General features: G+C 43.4%; 2 protein-coding genes across 2 annotated transcripts; both read right to left on the bottom strand.

Moving 5' to 3' along the window:
* Positions 1-4397: 4397 nt before the first annotated feature.
* Positions 4398-6261, bottom strand: LOC118406750 (myogenic factor 5-like). Its single transcript, XM_035807055.1, has 3 exons — positions 5636-6261; positions 4926-5001; positions 4398-4668 (listed from the first exon to the last, which is right to left on the bottom strand). The coding sequence occupies exons 1-3, from the start codon at positions 6119-6121 to the stop codon at positions 4541-4543; spliced, it is 690 nt and encodes a 229-aa protein (XP_035662948.1). The 5' UTR covers positions 6122-6261; the 3' UTR covers positions 4398-4540.
* A 5048-nt stretch (positions 6262-11309) lies between these two features.
* On the bottom strand, positions 11310-13819 carry LOC118406791 (myogenic factor 6-like). Its single transcript, XM_035807129.1, has 3 exons — positions 13267-13819; positions 11989-12088; positions 11310-11494 (listed from the first exon to the last, which is right to left on the bottom strand). The coding sequence occupies exons 1-3, from the start codon at positions 13744-13746 to the stop codon at positions 11400-11402; spliced, it is 675 nt and encodes a 224-aa protein (XP_035663022.1). The 5' UTR covers positions 13747-13819; the 3' UTR covers positions 11310-11399.
* Between the last annotated feature and the right edge of the window lie 298 nt (positions 13820-14117).

Below are 14117 nucleotides of genomic sequence, written 5' to 3' on the forward strand. Positions count from 1 at the left end.
ACATACAAACACACACACACACACACTTTCTCTCTCACACACACACACACACACACACACACACACACACACACACACATATACAGACACCACCGGACACACTCACACACTACCCTATTTGCTTTACGTGCTCTGACATTATGATATGGTAGCGCTGCACAAACAATATATGAGTGAATTTTGATGAATGTGCGGAGGCCACACCCCGTCGTGGAGGGAGAAATGCGTGATAAATCGGACCTGTCTCACAAAGTCACGATCAGTGTGGGTCAGCTGACAGAAGCCCCGCCCCTCTGACATAGTTTTATGACAGCCCTATGGATGTATTGTTCTGGTGGTGGAGGCCAGGGGTATCATATTGTCGAAACCGCTTTTTAATCGTCTGAATTAAAAGATCTTTAAGTGTTTCAGAGGACTTTCATAGGCAAATGCAACACACAGACAAGACAAAACTTAGACTATAACAATAACAATTATATACTGTGATGATATAGTGCACGTGATTGCCTCATACAAATATTTTATTTTAGATATGGTTTTTGTCAATATTGAGGAGGATGATTATGATTATAGCAGATTCTTAAAATGGGAAAAAAAGTCGGGGAAACTGCTTTGATAGCTACGTATTAATGACAGCTGTTAATCAATGAAACCTAACAATGGCACTCATTGTTCTCTGTTATGGTGTGAGATATCCACCACTTCAGCGGAAACCGTTTGCCCACAGCCACCCCCACCACCCACGTGCCGTCACCCCGGCCCCAGGACCAGGCATTGCGTGCGGGAACGATTCGGGCAATTCGGAAGTCTCTACCAGACTCCGGCCTGGCCGAATTGTAATAAGGGGCTTTGGCCAAGTTAGGAATAAAGGCTGAGTAGGAGTTAATTGGCCCAGGAGTGAACGTAGCCTCTACCAGGCTGGGAAAATAGTAAAATTGGCCAAATAAGACAGAAACACACCAGAGGAGTACAGTTTGCGCCAGGCTAGGCTTTTATTCCTGACTTGGCCAAAGTTCCCTTATTCGGCCAGGCGGGACTCTGGTAGAGACTAGAGTGAACTGGCCGTTCGGCAAATGACCGCAAAAGACTGCAAAAGACTGACTGAAATCCCATGGCAACTTATTTGTCCCTATTTGACCGAATTCTTCTCTTGTTTCATCCAGCTGACACGTCTGCTTGGAGACTAGGAATTCAGTGGCAGGTCCCGATCATGTATCGTTGCCAATAGCCGTAGAAATTGCATGTGAGCACAATTGCATGACGAATGGGTCCCCTCTCACCGGGCGGGGTGAGGTTTCACAGGGCCCGCCGGCCGACACCACGTCTGGGCCGGGACGTGAGGACCTGATGACTTTCCCAGGCGGCAACCTCTTACCCCACCTGTCCACATCCTTTTGACCCTTGTTTCTTCATCATTACTGGTTCTTGATAATGCACGAAACACACACGCGCACGCACAGACACACAGATGTACACGCACGTACAAACACACACACACACACACACACACACATACATACACACACACACACACAGATACACATATAGACACACACACAGACACACACATACCGATACACGCACACACACACACACTCACAGAGACACACATACAGACACATACACAGACACACACATACATACGAGGGGCGTGCAAGAAGTAATGGCCCTGACCCACTTCCAGTCGTCTGATCTAAATGAAATTTTGTATGTGTAATGATTAATATCTCTTATGGGGTATGCTGCGAAAGACAGCTCTGAACTAATTGTGGTTTCTGATTTACTGGTGTTTGAACTTAGTCAGGTGCGAAATGGACCATGTGTGAAATGGAACTAGTTGAGTGTCGCGCAGTGATCCGGTTTTTGTATTTGAAAGGACGCACACCTAAGAATATTTTTTGTTGAAATAAATGAAACTTATGGTGATGATGCCCCATCATATGACCTTGTAAAACGCTGGCATCCTGAATTCAAAGGTGGCCGGAAGTCTGTGGAAACAGCTCCCAGACCTGGTCGTCCCTCTTCTGCCATTGATGAGGCATCTGTTGGAGGACCAACCTGGGGTGTCCTACAAAAACGGTGTCCAGAGCTGCATCAAACGATGGGAGAAATGCATAACTCTGGGTGATTCCTATGAAGATAATGACTAATATCTGTGCCAAGTTTCATCAATCTCCTGCTATGGGAAATGGGTCAGGGCCATTACTTCTTGCACGCCCCTCGTACACGCACGTACACAGACACGCGCGCGCGCGCACACACACACACACACACACACACACATACACATACAGACACACACACATACATACACACACACACACACACACACGCACAGACACACACACACACAGACACAGAATAAAGTGAAGACAGACAATAATACAAAGTTATTGGTAGTTTTCATGAGTACGACAAGTGGCATAGTCGTCTAAAATGGGGTCTCTCTCCTCTGTCTTTCTTCCCGGAGTCTCCACGCACTTTTCTCCTTTTGTTTTCATCTCTCTCTTTTCTCTCCCTCTGTCTCTATCTCTCGCTCTATCGCTCTCACTCTCACATCTCTCTCTCTCTTCTCTCACAGTCTCTCTCTTTCTCTCTTTTTACCCAGTCTTTGTTGTCTGTCTTTTTAATTCACATTCCGATGTTTCCGAGGTCCACAAGTGACGGGAGGAGTCAGAAAAGTACAGTACTTGCCAACACCAACAAGTGTATGGAGGAATCCACTGCAAAGTCCCGATGGAGATGTTCTTGTCGTTGTCGGAGAAGTTTGATTGTCTAAGCAGATGTTGTGTGGTATATTACCCCGTTTCTTGACCAACTAAATGTGGTTGACGATAAGGCAAAAAGTATCAGTGCACATATATCTTTACGACATGTAGACTCACTTATATTTGGTCATTAGGTACCCCCCTCCAAACTCCGAAAGTTGCCTGTTTTAATACTAAAATTGCAATCAAAGTCTACGCTTAAGACATTGCGATCATTGAAAAGGGACAAGGAAAAGTTGCATTGGTTTATAGGTATATAAGTTTTGATTTGATTTGATTTGATTTGATAGAACCCTGCTTCAGTTCTAAGCGTAGAGCTACTTGAAACAGGAAACACAAACTTGAACCCTTGACAGCCCCCTCCCCCGAGTATTCTTAAAGTCCAGTAAATCATCTCCCCCGACTAGATGCATTATCCTTTACCTAGATGATCCCTCGGCCTGCAGCAAGTGTCATGGTTTACTCCAGTAGAGGATGTCTAATATAAATTTGTCCTGACGTGAACGGAAGCCTCAGAGGAAGCAGACCGGTTGACACCGGATCTGCAATTTCCAAAATACCCGGCGGGTATAGGGGGCGTTCTTGCCCGAAGTCTAACCTTGTCAGGACGATTTATCGGACTCATCATTTGGACGCGAGTCAGGAACTTCCTTGTCTTAAAATGCCGATAAGCTGACGTCTTTAAAAGACATGCTTTGTTTTGCACTGCTACTGGCTATGTGAGAGAGCCATTGTTTACAACTTGCCTGACTGGTCTCTGTTTAAGCAAGGTGGATAGCTAGTCTAACCTACATCGACGTAGCTTGTTTAGTTTTAGCCTGGGTACCATCCTATTTCTACCGGGGTTCCTTGCATTCGCTGCCCTAAGAATATTTGTTAAGGCAGCGAGTAGAAAGAGCCCAGAAAGAAATTGAATGATACCCAGGCTAGCTTGCTTTGCCATTAATAATGATGATCTTTATTTATAGTATAGTTGCGGTTATCTTAGTTTGAAAAGCGTAGGAGCTTCGGCCTTTGTTCAATGCAGTCGGTGAGATAGGCTGGCTGTACATGTTATATCACAGAACGTAGGTTATCCCAGGATATGCCTCGAGCATTTTGTGATATCACCCGACGTGCGCATGCCTTGTTCAGGAGCATGCGCAATACTTGTTGAATTATGAAGACACCTCTAAACGTTAACCTACCACAAAGTTGAACTCAGAGAATTGGGACAAAGAGAGGGAGGGAGAGATAAACAGGGGAGGAAAAACTCAATTCTAATACATTGATAAATAAACGATATACCAGTCAAATTCCATGATATTGATGTATTTTTCAGTAAAAATCACTTTGTACAACTCGATCGTCGAAGTATTACATTATAGCCCATATCTATACATATTTACATAAAAGCTCAGGACAATGTGCCCTCGGGGCCATCCAAGCTTATATCATGACAACATCGTAATATCATGACGTGCAACAAAACGATGTTGCTTGTTACATCCTTTGTTACCGGTCTTAAGAAAGAAATTATAATTTGGTCCAAGAAACATTTATAGAATATACCGTCTCGTCTCACACTTTTAAGACTTGGCTAGATGTTTAGTTGTAATCTTTTTTAAATATTGAACTCAAGACATGTACATGTAACTTACAGTTACTTGCGAACTTAGGACATAACACACGCGTCTATACACAATGCCTTCTTGCGTGAAAATATGAATTCAATATATAATATATACATATGGACACAGTCCACGTTTGAACAAGATTTTGGCAAGGTGATCCTATGATCTCAGTGGAGTGTAGCCTTGGTGCGAATCTTGGGCTGCGAATGCGGAGATGTTCTGCACGACCAGAGAGAGGCTGTCCAGGCAGGAGGCTGAGTTCCATGATGCGGTGACGTCATCACAACCTGGTGATCAGAACGATACGTCAGGATTACACGTTGTACACACAACAACTTATAAATATCATCAAAACAACAATATAAGTTTTTAGATGCAATGTATATAGCTTTTATATCCAGAAATTTGTATTTCTATAGTATATAACTTGATTTTTATGTAGCATCTTTCGGAAGATCCCTTTAAAAGAGATATTTTCCAAAGAAATGATTTCCTAAGAGGCGTAAATAGTCTCTGACAGAGTAATTCAGAATAACGGTCTTACCGAATGACGCCATGTTGTCTTCCCCTTGGAAGGTCCCGGATGTATCTGACCACACACTGTCGGGACTGTTCGCAGACTGGAAGAAAAACAATAAAATTAAGTTGAAATTTTTCATCCAAAATGTACATGCAAAACATGTTACCACGGAGAACGTAAGATTGAAAGTGATTCTTACGGGCAGTAAAACAATCAGTTACCGATTCTATGGCATGGCGAAATGTTTCCGATCGTTCCCCGATATTCCACTACAATAGCCCTTGCCCTTGGCGCATTGTCAAGAGACACACTGCATACACACGCGTGTATCTGTCTATCCGGCAAGAGCAACAGGTTCACAAAGAGCTGTCAAACACGTGATTCATTGCGTTGTTTCTAAGTTCAAGAATCAAGAAATTATCAACGTTGTAATAAACAGATGATGGTGAAATTTTGAGAGAAAAGCTTTTTCAAGGATACAATCTGAGAAACAGTGAATGCAGGACAATGCGTAAGACACTTTCCACTGGCAAAATATGGTAAGCTTTACGTGCAGCATAGAGGTGGGGTCCTATAGCAAAAGTTCTGATCACATAAAACAAGTAAAACCCATTATCATTTTCCCCATTGAAGGGTTGAGGGTAATTCATGATAGCGTACTAGTACCACATGCTCACATTATTTAGACTTTCGGTTTTGATTTTCATAAAAAAATAATATTCAGGTTTTCTCACCATTCCATCGGAGCATGCACCGGGGCTGGCCGCGGGGGAGTCCGCGCTCTGTCCCGCCGAGTTCTCCTGACCGTCCCGCAGAGTTTGGTGCAGCTGCTCGATGTAGGCGATGGCGTTCCGGAGGATGTCCACCTTGGGCGTCTTCTGGTTCGGCTTCATGTGCGTCTTTTTCTTCAGCACCTCGAACGCCTCGTTCACCTTGACGAGCCGTCTTCTCTCCCTCATGGTGGCGGCCTTCCTCCTGTCGTGCCGAGACGCCTTCCTGCTCCGGCACGTCTTACAGGCCCACATCAGACACCGCCCGGGCCCGTGAGCTGCCGCCGCCGGGGCCGGGACGTGCCCGGCCGACTCACCGTAGCCTCCGTACGCTTCCATCGGGGCGGGGACCTGCAGGCTGCCGAACATGTCCAAACCTTGGTCCGGTGATTGTGGGTAGGACGTGTCGAACTGGAACCGACAGCTGCTCAGCTCTGTGTAGTTCATCATGAAGAAACAGCGGAAGACTGTGTGAAGGAAGAGTCGTGTTGTCAACAAGAGTCCACGTGTGAGTTTAAAGGAGGGCAGGTCTGCCTTTATATCCGTACATCCTCACCAGGGGATTCCTCAAGCTCCTCCTCACAAGGTGTTGAATATTCATGACGACCGGGAGGTGTTCCCGCTGGAGAACCGATCGAAAGGCAAAGCTGTCTCGGTAGGACACCGTTCCACCCGCCGAGGAAAATCGGACCAAATCCGACTTGGGTGGCAAACAGAAATGGCCCTGAGCTGGGACAACCCCCTTGTTCTGGGCTACAAGGCCCTACAAGATTTTGTCACACTTTGTCTTTGAGAACGCCATTCGAGGCAGAATCCTTTCGCGTGATTAAGAAAGTTGGAATGGAAAGTTTCGTTTTTTTTTTTTTAAAGAATCTGGAAGTCCTTATGACTTACGCACATAAACAGACGTGTCATAAACACCGCACAGGTCAAATTGTACTTAACACCCAAATAACTTGTAAATTGATGAAAGGTACGGTATCGCCCACACGAGCCTAGATCACATCTTAGCCACATACCATATTTACCATAAACGGCTTATGAAAGACCTACCCCTAGGCCTAAACAGAAAAGTTGCAATACCATAGCAATATCATACATGACGTGTATAAGACATAACCTTTCATAGATATGCTTGTTTGCACGTGCTCTAGTATAGTCGCTCATGTGTATGTTAGTTTAACAGGGCTCTCATGTGACCGCCGTTTTGAATTTTTTAGCATCTTTTATGAAACACAAATCCACCTATACGTGTGTTTTAACTTAAGAATAGACTCTTTTTGTATCATCTTGAAATCGCATTTTGTGTTCCATCTTGCCCGGTCCTGTCGTGAGCGGAGAGAGAACACGTCACGGTCGCTGCACATGAAAGGTGCGGGGCTTCTGTACTGTGGAGCGTTCGTGTGGAGGGGAGGGGCGGCTCAAGAGCTTTCTTCAAGACATCTTGTCCAGATTAAGGACCATTACTTGACTTAAGTACTTCCAAATCTGCCTGAAGTGAAAGAGTTTTGATCGAGCGTGTTTTCGAAACCCGGTGAGCCCTCTACAGATAAATGTTTAAGAAACCAATGAACTTGATCGGTTAGTACTGCAAAGAGAGAATTGTGCACTGGTGTTAGCGACATCTTGCGGTATTGCTGTAAATCGCAGTAAGGTTGTACTGCATGACAAGACATCCGGACGTCGAAACTGTTCGCACTAAAGTGATATGATTTGGAAAGCAAACATACACCTTAAGAACACACACCATACGGTTGACAAGCTGTCCTATTTCGTTTCTTATTTATCATAAAACGCGAAGACATTTTGCAATAGAACGTATGCATCCATGATTTTTTTTATCACGATAAAATTTCATTACTCGAAACCGCAAAATTTTGCCAAGCATAACTTTTACTAACTTCATAATTGTTTAGGCATTTGGTTTTTCAACACCATTTGGGTGAACATAACCAAAACGTGTACTTGACCCAAGCACGACCCCATACCCCCTCTCCCCACCGGTAAACGGGTGAGTGATGAAAGCATCATCACGCTGAGAGAAGAATTTTCGCCTCTCGCTTCCCGGCTCGAGAGAATTTCCATGTTAAAGGCTGGCCGGGCGCCGCCATGTCTGAGTCCGGATGTGTTCCACAGACGGTAGGGCTGCACCTGGACACGACTGGGGCTAGAAAACTCACACAGATGGACGCAAATTTCTGTCTGTAGCTAGTTTTACGACCTTGCAAAAGGCATATTCCCTCCAGCAAAATTTAAGTAATCAAATATGACCATACATGTTTGGCTGAGACCCTAACAGACTCAAAGTTTATTGGATAAAGGAGTTACCATGTATGTGGTCGCCAAAGAAGTGTGAATTGTTGATAGTGATACCACCGTGTCGGCAAATATTTGGACATACGGGCTCTAGAAACAATATCATGATTTCTTTTCCACTAAAATACATTTTCTCTCCAGCAAAAGTTAAAAATGCGATAGGTTGGTTGACTTTTGTAGGTTGCGGCGTTATGTGTTCGCAAAGTAAGTGTGAATACTAAGTTTAATGTTCAAAAGAAATGTACTGATAATATATTGAATATCAACCAATATTCTGTACATAGGGAAAGATGTGTATTTTGATCGGAGATTTGGCTTTGGTTTGGTTTGTTGTTTGAGTTTTGTTTTCTTTGGCTTTGCTTCGTTTTGTTTTTCAGTCCTGGCGTATGTCTGCGTCCAAAGACAAGCAGCGTAGTCTACGTCAGTTCAAAACGAACTTTCTTCCTTGTGCACTATACTCTGCAACTTCAAATGCAAATGTTTTCTAGGCTTCGGACTGTTTTTGACTGTTTTTGACGTCTTTTTATAGGCGTTTAGTACTCCGGCTCTCCATTTCAACAGTTTTTCTTTTTGTCCACCTGCCAGGCAAAAGGCCCTGCAAAAAGAAATTATAGAAACCCAAATAATACAATCCAAAAGAAGTGTCCACATTGACTAATCTCCAAGCAGATCCTACGGTGCCATAAGATAGTATTAAAGCTGGCCAAGGATATAGCCGAATCTGACTCCCTTTGACCTGTTATACTCCTTGGCCAGCTTTGATACTATCTTATGGCACCGTAGGATCTGCTTGGAGATTAAACATTGACCCCCTCATCCACATTTTGACCTTGTCGGTGGGATTTATCAGGCATCGTAACGACGTGTGAACGACTTTATCTGCTAATCCGGATATTGCGGCACGACTAGAAGTAGATTGGTGAGGAGGTGATACTTTGGGAGCCGCGTGGATTTTGTTGTGAGAGACTTGTCCTCTATTCTGAAACCCAGCCGTCACAAAAAGGTATTATATTGTAGCTTAGCTTCACTGCTCTCCAAGCAGAGGTTAGGCTCCGGCTGTTTTTCTTAACGTTTTTTTAGTCGTTCTTATCGGGCTTTCTATTTTGTCATTTTTCTTGAAGTACGCCAGCCAGTTAGGTTTTGACACAGCAAGATATAAAAAAAATAGAAAGCCCGATAAAAACGACTAAAAAAAAGTAAAAAAAAAACAAACAGCCGGAGCCTAACCTCTGCTTGGAGAGTAAGCTTCACCTCAACTCGCAGAGCACAACATGACCACTTCACGATGCAGGCACGGCAGCTTTAAGCTAGTGTGAATTTTAGAGGCTTTGGAGTGTTGATAGCCTCCTTTGCAGACTCCTTGGGTTAGTATAGTTTATTTTTTTGGGTAGCGCTGATTCGCTATTTCAATTTTTATCCTGGGCGCTGCAACAGTCCATTTTGTATAGAAAAAACCATGTCCCGTGTATAAAATCTTAAATCAGCGTAAAAAAATAACCCTACCGCACCAGAAGTCTGCGAATACTTCTTGGGTAGAATACTTCTTATTCCAGATTCAAACATTTGAGCTAATATTTCATAAAGGCGGTTTTAAGCTCTCAGATTTAAACATTGCATTTCAAAGAGGGCGCACGGCGGACAGTTCCTTTTCTCCGCCGCGAAGTGACACGCCTGACTAAGATCCAAAATGGCTCAAAAAGAAAAGAAAAGAAGGAATAAAAACGAATCAGAACCATGCGTAAAACTGCAATGTACTCTGCTTCCATTTTATAGATTATTACTGTGTATTCCGCCATTTGATTTGATCAAGGACGTTATATAACGTCCTTGATTTGATAAAGAACTTAGAAGTCACGGAAACGAAGACCTGCATATTCAGTGTTCACACCCGTATACCCGACTAGATTAACTCATTAACCAATTCGCACGTCATTACCAAGGTGTTTTTTTCACAGATAAGGACCTTTATCGCGTCGTTGCTAACCACAGAGGTAACCAATCAAACAATTAGAGATTAGCGACTAACGGCGAGCTACGGTGTGAAGTGTTGAGGAGGTGTCATTTACATATTATCGGCCGCCAGATGACCCAAGATGCTAGCTTCTACCAGGCTCCACAGGACGCTAGAAAAATAGTAGATATTCGTAAAATAAGACAGAGAAGACACGGCAGAGAAGTTATCTGTACTCCTGGAAGTATTAGCATCTACCAGGCTTCGTAGGGTGCTGGAAAAATAGTGGAAATTTGTCAAATAAGACAGAAAACACGCCAGAGGAGTTAACCTTTATTAGTGTCATGCAGTTTTGTAGCCTCCATAGCAGGCTCTCTGGGCCTTTATCTGTCTTTTTTGGGCTCATAATGCACTTTTGCTGGCCGTTTCTATTTGTACTGGGTCGCTTGAGCTGCTGGCCCGTACAAGCGACCCAATACAAAAATAAAAGTCCAGCAAAAGTGTACTAAAGCCCCAAAGACGAAAAACACCCAAAGAGCCTGCTATGGAGGCTAGCGGCTTCGCCAGGCCCCGCGCACTCTATTCAGCAAGCACACAGAGTCACCCCAGTTCTTGTTGATAAGAGTGTTAGGTTCTTTTATGCGTACATATGCATAAATGTATAACAACTTTCGCTTAACATTCGTCACTTTCTTTTGGCAACCATGGCGATAATTATAATTTGTCATCTTTTATTCAACTTGTTGTTGTCTTACATTGTTACAGTTGCTTTGATATTTTACCACCTTTTCCTTGAACTTCAAATTACTCAATTACAGCTATGATAAGAAAAGCTTTTCGTTTTTATTTTCTAGTTTTCTATATCCATCTCACGTTTAACTTTACCAAACGTTATCATAGGTTTAGGAATATTTTGGATGGTTTGCTAAGCAAAGCGTGTGAGCTGAATATTACAAGGAATAGGAACAATGTATGTATTGAAGAAACATACTTTCAGCCAAACTTACTATGGCTACAGATGGATTACCGAGCTTTTATTTCGATGTCATGGACTTGTAAAGCGCTAGTTTGCTATCGTTAAGTTGAGGGCCTGGAAATACCCACAAATGTTACATTATTCTTAGCAAACATGAAGACTCTGCAAATGTTCATTTTCAGATTCAGATTCAGTTTATTTAAAAACGCGTTTGTCATTTCTTGACACATAATCCAATTCATAATCTTATCTACATCTGTACAATATAATGTTAGAAAATATTACGTAAATATAAATTCTATTGTTGTATGTACAAAGTTACGAACAGTGATGGCGTCACAACAACTTCTGCTTATGGTTATGATACGTCATTTGCAACAATAGTATACATACATGTAGTAGGCACATAAAAGTGTTTTAACAAGACAACGGTCAGTACAATGCCACTAGACATCATCTAAAAGTCCGTGATCAGGATATGAAGGTCATAGGTCGAGGTCGTGATCGAATGACGTAATGTTGTCCACAATGGCGGACAGGCTGTCCAGGCTGGAGATGCCAGAGTCTGGGGATCCGCAATCTGGGGAAGATGGGAGAAAGATAATTAATTCCTTGCCATTGGGAAGAACATCAGAATAACCGATCACGATGCAATAAGTTAGTACATGTAGTAAGAAAAGTTGATGTCAAGAGTTTGTTTGAGTCTCTGTGTTATACTATCTCTGGGTCACATTTCCAAACAGGGACCCAGTTGGTCTATTTGCGACAGCAAAAAACTAAAGTGTATGTCATTAAATACACAGAAATTATGTGCATGACTATTTCTTTACGTTTTGTGAGCTTTAATGTCTTTTATCACACTTTCCGATCCCCAAATTGGCCGGCCGGGCCGCGGTTTGGAAATGTAACCCTCCCGTAAACATTACAGCTCCCTCCCTACTCCCACCCTGTCCCAGAAAACAACGTAAGCCCGTTTTCCAAAAGAATTCAATTGTAGCCGCTTGATTTTATCATTATCATTAGATACAAGACACGATGAAGCAGTATTCGGCTTGCACTCTGGCTTGTACGTACCTTCAGCCATGTCCGTCAGCAGACTGGAGGCGGCTGTCATCATGTCGTCCCAGGACAACTCGTCAGTCTCCGCGATCAGACTCAGCGGACTGGCTGCAGACTGTGGAGAGATGGGAAACATCTGTAAGCTTCTGTACTTCGCTGAAAAGCCTAGTCTAGTATCATTAGTTTGTACCTCTCTCGTAATGCTATTATTCTTTTCTGTATTTACTTAAAAACGGAATGAGAGAATTCACAAGAGTAAAGAATAGAAAATCTTACTATGATCTAAAAATCTTACTATGATCTAAAAAAAAGCGAATTTCTTGTAGTTTTGTTTTAGTGATGTCACTTAAAATGTGTAACATCTTGTTTTGATACGTTTCAAGTCCTGAAGAGTTCCCTATACATATCTATACAGGAAAGTTTTGCCGGGCGTCAGACAAAGTTAGATTGCATAAAAAAAGTGCGCTAGGTTGTCGCAAAAATAACAATCAATTGTGGAAAGTTTCACACCAATTCGTTCAGCTTTCCAATGTGGAAATCATTCATGAATTTTGCGGTTTGGTGCTAAGGAAAGGATCAAGCGATTATTCCACACTAAACGGCTAATGTGTGACAGAAAATCACGGAGAGGAAACCAACTTTGTTTACTTTTAAACTATCTCGAGATAAGATAGACGAATTTTGGGTGATTAAAGTATCGTCCAAGTCCCACGTGTTTTGAGTGAAGACTGATAGAGTAGAGCCCTTCTATCCGGTTTGTAACCGCAGAGGGGATAACGCAAAATAGAGAACATTTGGAAGTGTTTTCCCTGGCTTCCTAATCGGCTAGAGCGGCGTCCAGACTTCTTATTATCAAAATTAGATAATCTTTCAGCCCGCTTTTTTGAGTGTTTCAATGCTGTGGCCGAAAAAAAGTAAAACCGTCGTTCATTATAGACTGATCGAAATAGTATTTGTGGCTTTGTAAAGAACACTAACAAAACGCTGCAGAAGTTTGAACCTTGTGCCTCTTCAAAGATTGCCATAGTATTGGAAATGATATAATAGCCTCTCAAGTTTAACAAATGTACTGCAAGTTGCACTAGACTATTCTCCAAGCAGAGTATCGGCTCCGGCTGTTTTTTATACACGTTTTTGTCGAGTCATGTTCGTTGGCCGGTGGACATGAAGGAATAGTACAAAATAGAGAGCCCAACAAAAACACATTAACACGTCAAAAACAGCCAAACCTCTGCTTGGAAAGTAGCATAAAACCATAAATTTAAAAGTGAGTCAAACGATCGCTGAACTTACGCTCTGTTCGGAGAAAGACGCCGGGCTGCCTGCCTCGCTGTCAAGATCCAACTCCGACGTGTGCGTCTTGGACGAACTTGAGGCGCTGGCTTCTTCAGACGTCTTCAGCAGATCCTTCAGGTCCATGATGTAGTCTATGGCGTTTTTCAAGATTTCCGTCTTGGTGAGTCGTCGGGTGGAATTCGGAGACGTCTTCTTTTTGAGAACGTCGAAGGCGTCGTTGACCTTGGAAAGCCGCCGTCTCTCTCTCATGGTTGCCGCTTTCCTCTTGTCGACTTTTCCTCGTGCTTTCGTCTTACACGTGTTGCAGGCCCACTGGAGGCATCGCCCAGGCCCGTGGAACTCCGAGCCTCCCCCCGCCGTAAGGCCGTGCCCGTTACCGGGAACGGTCAGACAAGTCGTCGGCAGAACATGCTGCTGTCCCCGCAGGAAAGCCGCACTCGGGTCGGTGGTGTAACTGTAGCAGCCGGGAAACGCCATCGAGCTATCAAAACAAACTTAGCTTGCAGCAACGTGACTTCAATCTTTACCACAGCACGTGTGTACTAACCAAGGAAAAATTCTGCTCTTTTATACAGCGATCCCCAGCGGGAGTTCCCGAAGATTTCAGGCCCCTCCTTCTCCAGTATGAATATGTAAATGTTGCCGCGGGTCTTGAGAGAAGTCTTGCCGCGAAGCTTCAAACGTTGCTCTCAACAGGACCTCGCTGGTCCTACCGAGATGAGAATGTGTCGGCTCTCTGATACTGTATAAACACAACCTGTGTGGTGAGACCGCAAGAGTTTCCCTTACTTGATTTAGGGACCGCTTCACCATATGCTTACGCGTCAGTTCGTCAGTTATACAACGAC

Source organism: Branchiostoma floridae, chromosome 19 (assembly GCF_000003815.2).
Source record: "Branchiostoma floridae strain S238N-H82 chromosome 19, Bfl_VNyyK, whole genome shotgun sequence".
In the NCBI taxonomy this organism is placed as follows: domain Eukaryota; kingdom Metazoa; phylum Chordata; class Leptocardii; order Amphioxiformes; family Branchiostomatidae; genus Branchiostoma; species Branchiostoma floridae.

What these genes read in the sequence shown, in the direction of transcription:
- LOC118406791 (XM_035807129.1), bottom strand. Translation starts at nt 13,746, where the DNA reads ATGGCGTTTCCCGGCTGCTACAGTTACACCACCGACCCGAGTGCGGCT. An exon ending in CGTCTTTCTCCGAACAGAGC is followed by an intron (nt 12,089 to 13,266) that starts GTAAGTTCAGCG and finishes ATCTCTCCACAG; the next exon opens with TCTGCAGCCAGTCCGCTGAG. An exon ending in GCTGACGGACATGGCTGAAG is followed by an intron (nt 11,495 to 11,988) that starts GTACGTACAAGC and finishes CATCTTCCCCAG; the next exon opens with ATTGCGGATCCCCAGACTCT.
- LOC118406750 (XM_035807055.1), bottom strand. Translation starts at nt 6,121, where the DNA reads ATGATGAACTACACAGAGCTGAGCAGCTGTCGGTTCCAGTTCGACACG. An exon ending in GTGCATGCTCCGATGGAATG is followed by an intron (nt 5,002 to 5,635) that starts GTGAGAAAACCT and finishes TTTTTCTTCCAG; the next exon opens with TCTGCGAACAGTCCCGACAG. An exon ending in AGACAACATGGCGTCATTCG is followed by an intron (nt 4,669 to 4,925) that starts GTAAGACCGTTA and finishes TCTGATCACCAG; the next exon opens with GTTGTGATGACGTCACCGCA.